This window comes from Salvelinus sp. IW2-2015, linkage group LG24 (genome assembly GCF_002910315.2).
Source record: "Salvelinus sp. IW2-2015 linkage group LG24, ASM291031v2, whole genome shotgun sequence".
Lineage (NCBI taxonomy): Eukaryota > Metazoa > Chordata > Actinopteri > Salmoniformes > Salmonidae > Salvelinus > Salvelinus sp. IW2-2015.
The window spans coordinates 9,074,681-9,082,258 of NC_036864.1; the positions used below are offsets into that span (position 1 = coordinate 9,074,681).

At 43.3% G+C, this 7,578-nt stretch overlaps 1 protein-coding gene across 2 annotated transcripts; it reads left to right on the forward strand.

Moving 5' to 3' along the window:
- The first annotated feature begins 576 nt into the window (after positions 1 to 576).
- On the forward strand, positions 577 to 4,173 carry LOC111951533 (E3 ubiquitin-protein ligase Hakai). Of its 2 annotated transcripts, none has more exons than XM_023969706.1 (6): positions 577 to 644; positions 1,273 to 1,440; positions 1,580 to 1,686; positions 1,785 to 1,868; positions 1,985 to 2,058; positions 2,850 to 4,173. In XM_023969706.1, exons 1-6 carry the CDS (start codon positions 632 to 634, stop codon positions 3,865 to 3,867), a joined length of 1,464 nt encoding a protein of 487 aa, XP_023825474.1. In that variant the 5' UTR covers positions 577 to 631; the 3' UTR covers positions 3,868 to 4,173. The 2 variants fall into 2 exon arrangements, with proteins under 2 accessions (XP_023825474.1, XP_023825475.1); XM_023969707.1 differs by lacking the exon at positions 577 to 644 and adding an exon at positions 647 to 665.
- The last annotated feature ends 3,405 nt before the right edge of the window (positions 4,174 to 7,578 follow it).

The window sequence follows — 7,578 nt, forward strand, 5'->3', positions numbered from 1 at the left end:
GCAATGTATTCATGTAAGGAATCTGTGGCAAGACATCAGTAGATTTATAATTGAACACATTTATGAAGATTGTACACTATTGTGGAGAGATGTACTGCTTGGATGCTTTACCTATGATAGAAATAAGCTGGTTTCATGGTCACAAATGTAAATTTACAAACAAAACACCACATTTCTTACCTTACAAAAATAAATTGAACTGTATTTTAAGACAATTATATACTATACTAACAAAAAAGCTTTTAGAATTATAAGTGTAGTATAAGTGAATTATAAGTGTGTCCCTTAAGGTCCTTGTGTAATGTGATTATTGTACCCCTTAGTCCAATTGTCCTTTGTATATTATTTATATATACTTGTGTTTCCACATGTACTTCCTGTATTGATTTGTTGTTAATAAAAATAAAAWTAATTCGAAAAAATACAAAAATTTGCTTTTTGGTCTTAATTTAAGGTTAAGCATAATGTTAGTGTGGTTAGGGTTGAGGTTAGGTTTAAGATTTTAAAAAGGTCAATTGTAGAAATGGGCGGGGTTTGTGACTTTGGCTGTGGTGCTGGTGACATCCCCTCAGTGGTTGAACTCAACTCCTCCCCTTTTATTATACTTTCCCATACTGCATTGCGGTGAATTATGGACCAAAGTGGTAAGCGACAAATGACTCCAGGTTCAGCTGTATTTTAGTTTTATTTGTCTATCAGTAGATTTAACTTGATACACAGCGAAATAGATTAAATTTTCAAACGTATTCATATTCAATTATACTTTACAAGTATTATCAGTGGAGTGTTTAAAGTACAAMATTTGCGGCCTTGTAGCAACCTCTCGTTGCCAGCCCACTGCTAGCTAAAGAGCTAATATATTGCTAGCGTTAGCGTCCACAGATCTGTGTTGCTACAGTAGTAGCTAGCTAGCTATACTTTTAGAATAGTGGCGGTTGGAGTTGATCTGSCAGTGCTAAGCTAATAACYTAAATTGTCAGGACAGTACTCTAACCTTGACAACATATTCAGAATAAATAATGCTATGTTTGTAGCTTAGACTATGTGCCTGCTAAGGTTTGCATTCTCCCATCAACTTCTGAAACTCCAGACAATGTTAGCGTTGGCTAAAATGAAACACTAGCGCTTTGCTAAACTATCGTGGTTTTGATCACCTGTGGATTGTCAACTTAGTGTCAATGCTAGTAGGAAGTACCATGTAAATGTTCGCTTGCTAGCAGATGACTGACTCTGGTCACTGACATTTTGAATGAACCATCGTTCCCCCCACAGACAATGACCTGCAAGGCACGGACGGCTCGGGGAGTCTTGGGGGCCCTGATGTCCGCAGACGCATCCCCATCAAACTCATCTCCAAACCAACCATCAGGAGCAAACCTGCTACCCGGACACAAAGACCCATGGGCAGGCAGCCCTCCAAACCCCAGGCTGGGGATGAAGGTTAGCCAGCCACAAGTGCTTTCTCATCTCGTTGTTTTAATTTCCAAGGGCTAGGATTGGGATGGGGAAACCTGTTGCTAGGTCATAGAAGCAAGCTTTCATATGGGACTACTGTAAGGCAACATATCTGTGTTTCTAGAGAGTTTTAGCTTCAAGCAAGAGGAGAGGTTCGATTGTGGTACCAAGGCTGGGGATGTGTTTGCAAGTCAACGGAGGTTCCCCCAGCAAATGTTTTGGGACTTTAAGGTAGTGTTTCAATTTCTATTGTGGTGGGGGGGGGGTGCAGGAATGCATTCCACCTACATCATTACTKTGTCATAGACCTCTTGGTCTTTTCCCCACAGTTGAATTTGATAGGTGAAAAGGATGACATTCCAGCACACTTTTGTGACAAGTGTGGTCTGCCCATAAGGATCTATGGACGCATGGTATGTCTCTTCGATCACGTTTTACATAGTGTGTTATGTGTCTCTTAATTWTTTTTTTTTATAGTAAGAGGCTATGAGTGCAGCAGCTTATAATGTTATCTGTATTAACTCACCAGATTCCATGCAAGCATGTGTTCTGTTATGAGTGTGCGTTGCTCCACGAGAAGAAGGGAGACAAGATGTGCCCAGGGTAAGCTCTTGACTTTTATTTTTAACCTACCCACTAGTGCAGTGGTTCTCAACTGGTTTTGCCTCTGGACCCAAATTCAACCAGGTTGTCTCAGTCGYAACCCAATTGTGAAACAAAAAATATCCCTAATGCAATCTGAGAAAATATTTTGAATGCTATATTGATAGTAAAGGTAGCAATTATATGACAAGAGAAAAACATTCCCACATTTTTCATTGTCAATAATTTAAAAAAAARTCCTATATTCTTGATGAATAATGTTAATAAGCTCACTTGTTTGAGACCACAAAATCACCCAGATCTGCTAAATAGCTCTGCTAATAGCTATATAAAAAAAATACTTTGATTGAACAAAAATAATAAAGAGATTCAATTATATATTTTTTAAAGTATGTTCATTATCATTTCTACACACGTTCTAACTGGTTGTAGTTGTTTAAGTTCAGACTGGAGTATTTCATTTATTTATTTTTTTACTCCGACAGCCGTGTCTAGTGACGTTACGTTTGATACCGGAGCCCCGGGGCATGCATCAAAGTCGCTAAGCAGTTTGCTTCGAAACAGTGTGCCGAGGCTTATATCACTTTATCAGAAGCACATGATCAATGACGTCCGGCGCTTCGTTTTGTCGAACAACCACCTGATTGGTTTCGGTAGAAGATAAAGCTTGAAGGCATGTGTGATGTCATCTATACCAATTTGGCTGTTCTAAATTATTTTGACCATCTGCATATGTGGTTGCTGTGTGGTTGCTGACTGCACTTACTAACTAAACCTTTTATGTTGTTTAGTATGCAGCTCTTCAGCTGCACAGACTCGGTCCAGCGCATCGAACAGTGTCTGCGGGGCTCCCTCTACATGTGCAGCATTGTGAAGGGTTGCAAGCGCACCTACCTTTCCCAGCGTGACCTGCAAGCCCACATCAACCACCGCCACATGAGGGCAGCCAAGGCTTTGGCAAGCCGCCAGGATGCCTTGCACCTTCCCCCATCCACAGAGGTCCCTGACCGCTTCCGTGTGCCCCCGCCTCACCTGCCCAAGGCCCAAGGGCACCTCCCGCCCCCTCTCCAACACGGGGGTCATGACCCCTACGGTCAGCCACCACCGGCTTCCCATGATGCACCTCCTCTTTCCCAGGAGACCTTCCGCATTGCCACCGTAACTACACGCGCACGCAGCAACCTCATCACCGTGCCAATCCAGGATGACTCCGGTTCTTCCTCCACCTCTTCCTCCCGTGACCCTCTCCCTCCTGGCCCGGGCCCTGCTCCACCCCCACACCACCACCCTGGGGACTACCCTGGTCAGCCTGTAGTGTCCCACCCACACCACATGATGGCACCACCGCAACAGCACTACGGCCCTCCACCTCCTCCCCCTCCACCCATCAACCACCCCATGCAGCACCCACCCCAGGGCTCTGGGACACCCCACATGGTGTACAACCAGGCCGGCCCTCCCCCGCCTATGTCCAACGCACCCCCTCCCATTACACCCCCGCCAGGACACATCATGGGTCAGATGCCTCCCTACATGAACCACCCTCCTCCAGGCCCCCCACCTCAACACGGTGGTCCTCCAGTCAACGCCCCCCCTCCCCACCACTACAACCCTAACTCCATGCAGCAGTTCCCTGAGGACCAGGGCACACTCAGTCCCCCTTTTAACCAGCAAGGGGGTCTGAGCCCTGGGATGTGGCCTGCCCCTAGAGGGCCTCCTCCTCCAAGGATGCAGGGCCCCCCACCTCAGGGCCAGATGCCTGGACCCCATCACCCCGATCAGTCCCGCTACCGCCCTTATTATCAGTAAACTCTCACCTCCCCACAAAGTCAGGGKCATTGTTTGACTTGTCCCTATTCCTCTCCACTGGKTTGAATAATGTGAACATGAGTCTCTGGGTTCTGTATGACTGTAATGTCTATGGAAACACTTTAAAGAGACTWGTCTATGGTGAATGTATGTATGTAGCTGTTCACTTTTATTGATATGAACCTTTTGGACTGTCAAATGAGCAACGATACATTTGAATCGCTCCTGTATTTGTCTCCAATGGACATTGTTGTATCTTGAAAAWTTTTGTTTTGATGACGTCTCAATAAATATTTTCTAACAAAGCGTTACATCTCATTATTTTTCAATATTATTAGTTGTGGAAACGGTTTCATCCATATCAGTAGGGGGCAGTGTATGATCTAAAATTTGACATTGTTTGTGGAGGGAGCCCTGTGTTTTGGTTAATCACATGACATGGATTTTAACCTTTTATTTAAAGCTTTTTCATCAAACTGTCCCCCTTTTTATGTCAGATGGTACAGCACCATACTTCAGACAATTGCTTAATTGTTTTTTTCTAATTCTCATTTCTGAAAAGACCTTAAAATAAAAGTAGAAATCTAGGTCATGTGACATGATTGACCAAAACATGGCCCTAGTTATGTGCGATAAAAGAGAAGATAGCTGCTGGGAGAAAATAAATACATTTTGAGAGGGGTGGCACTGTAATTGTGTCAAGGACAAAACCCCAAGATTACTTTATGAAAAATAATTTTACTAACATTTATGACTCAACTGCATGTTATCCTGCATGGGTGTTGCAGTGTGCTATTTGATGTCACCCTCCCTAGCAAATGCGTCAGGGGAGTATTCTGCTACTAAAATGATATCTAGCTACTAGTAGTGTTTTGCTGTGGAGTATTTGCTTTGTTGATACCGAGGATTTTTGAGGCTATTTGAAAATAAGCAACTTTATTTTATGTCCATAWAAAATGGCTTTGCTACACAGAAGTATACACTGAGTGTACAAAACATTAGGAACACCTTCCTAATATTGAGTTCCACCCCCCTTTGCCTTCAGAACAGCCTCAATTTGTCAGGGCATGGACTCTACAAGGTGGCAAGTGTTCCACAAGAATGCTCGCCCATGTTGACTCCAATACTTCCCACTAATTGGTCTTCACATTATTAATAAACAAACATCTGGAATCAGCCTATAACAATGGCTCTGTTGGTAGAACATGTTGCTTGCAACACCAGAGTTGTGGGTTTGATTCCCATGGGGGACAAATATGAAAATGTATGCACTCACTACTGTAAATCGCTCTGGATTAGAGTGTCTGCTAAATGAAAAAAAGTAACAGGTTTTGGGTTTCAAATMGACCATTATAGCATACTTGTTTACATCACTTTGATTGATTTCACATTTCGGAACCTTATTGTTGCTAAAATAATGAGCTCTCTGTCAGATCTTCCCTCCCGAAATTCCATGACTCTCGGTTCGCAGAAGAATAAACGCTGTTATCAAGCTCGTCTCCAGCAAGAGGATAGAACTTCCAATTAATGTTGGACACYTGCTGATGACTTCATTCAGAGACAGACTCTTTTGTTCAATCAAAGTTAATAATTAAGGGGTGCTTATATAGTCCTGTTTCACTGTATGTACAAGTGGGTAACCTGCACAGGTGTGAAATTGATTTTCTGCATATTCCTCTCCCACTGAGAGTGGGGCCACAGCCAGGGGATCAGCCATTATTGACAGCGACCCTGGAGCAATTAGGGATTTTAYCTTGTCAGCTYRGSGATTCATCCTACAACCTTTTAGTTACTGGCCCAACGCTCCTTACCACCAGGCTACCTGAAGTGCATTGTATTGTTTTGTACCTTTCCACTGAGAAAGCCAACAGAGTTATAACTGAGTAAACATGTTGATAATACAGGATTGGATTTATCAAGAGTAGTAAAACTACATGTGTGTCTGGTATTTACACYGAACAAAAATATAAACGCAACATGTAATGTGTTGGTCGCGTGTTTAATGAGTTGAAATAAAAGCTTATTTCTCAAAAATGTTGTGSACAAATTTGTTTGCATCCTTGTTAGTGAGCATTTCTCCTTTATGAAGATAATCCATCCACTTGACAGGTGTGGCATATCAAGAAGCTGATGAAACAGCTCGACCATTACAGCTCGACCATTACAGCTCGACCATTGTGCTGGGGACAGTAAAAGGCCACTCCAAAATGTGCAGTTTTGTCACACAACACAATGCCACAGATGTCTCAAGTTGAGGGACTGTGCAATTTATTTTTTTATTTCACCTTTATTTAACCAGGTAGGCAAGTTGAGAACAAGTTCTCATTTACAACTGCGACCTGGCCAAGATAAAGCAAAGCAGTGCGACAAAAACAACAACACAGAGTTACACATAAACAAACGCACAGTCAATAACACAAAATAAAATACAAATAGAAAGATCCATGTACAGTGTGTGCATATGAGAAGAGTAGGGAGGTAAGCAATAAATAGGCCATAGAGGCAAAAATAATTACAATTTAGCATTAATACTGGAGTGATGTGCAAGTAGAGATACTGGGGTGCAAAAGAGCAAGAGGGTAAGTAATAATATGGGGATGAGGTAGTCGGGTTTTACAGATTGGCTGTGTATGGGTACAGTGATCGGTAAGCTGCTCTGACAGCTGATGCTTAAAGTTAGAGAGGGAGATATAAGACTCCAGCTTCAGAGATTTTTGCAATTCGTTCCAGTCATTGGCAGCAGAGAACTGGAAGGAAAGGCTGCCAAAGGAAGTGTTGGCTTTGGTGATGACCAGTGCAATATACCTGCTGGAGCGCGTGCTACGGGTGGGTGTTGCTATGGTGACCAGTGAGCTGAGATAAGGTGGGGCTTTACCTAGCAAAGACTTATTTGATAATCTGGAGACAGTGGGTTTGGCGACGGATATGTATTGAGGGCCAGCCAACGAGAGCATACAGGTCGCAGTGGTGGGTAGTATATGGGGCTTTGGTGATAAAACGGATGGCACTGTGATAGACTACATCCAGTTTGCTGAGTAGAGTGTTGGGGGCTATTTTGTAATTGACATCGCCGAAGTCAAGGATCGGTAGGATAGTCAGTTTTACAAGGTTATGTTTGGTGGCATGAGTGAAGGAGGCTTTGTTGTGAAATAGGGAGCCGATTCTAGATTTAATTTTGGATTGGAGATGCTTAATGTGAGTCTGGAAGGAGAGTTTATAGTATAACCAGACACCTAGGTATTTGTAGTTGTCCACATATTCTAGGTCAGAACCATCCAGARTAGTGATGCTAGTCGGGCGGGAGGGTGCGGGCAGCAATCGGTTGAAGAGCATGCACTTAGTTTTACTAGCATTTAAAAGCAGTTGGAGGCCACGGAAGGAGTGTTGTATGGCGTTGAAGCTTGTTTGGAGGTTAGTTAGCACAGTGTCCAAAGAAGGGCCTGATGTATACAGAATGGTGTCGTCTTCGTAGATGTGGATCAGAGAATCACCAGCAGCAACAAGAGCGACATCATTGATATATACAGAGAAAAGAGTCGGCCCAAGAATTGAACCCTGTGGCACCCCCATAGAGACCGCCAGAGGTCCGGACAACAGGCCCTCCGATTTGACACACTGAACTCTATCTTAGAAGTAGTTGGTGAACCAGGCGAGGCAGTCATTTGAGAAGCCAAGGCTATTGAGTCTGCCGATAAGAATGCGGTGATTGAC

What these genes read in the sequence shown, in the direction of transcription:
- LOC111951533 (XM_023969706.1), top strand. An exon ending in AAATGTTTTGGGACTTTAAG is followed by an intron (nt 1,687 to 1,784) that starts GTAGTGTTTCAA and finishes TTTTCCCCACAG; the next exon opens with TTGAATTTGATAGGTGAAAA. An exon ending in GGAGACAAGATGTGCCCAGG is followed by an intron (nt 2,059 to 2,849) that starts GTAAGCTCTTGA and finishes TATGTTGTTTAG; the next exon opens with TATGCAGCTCTTCAGCTGCA.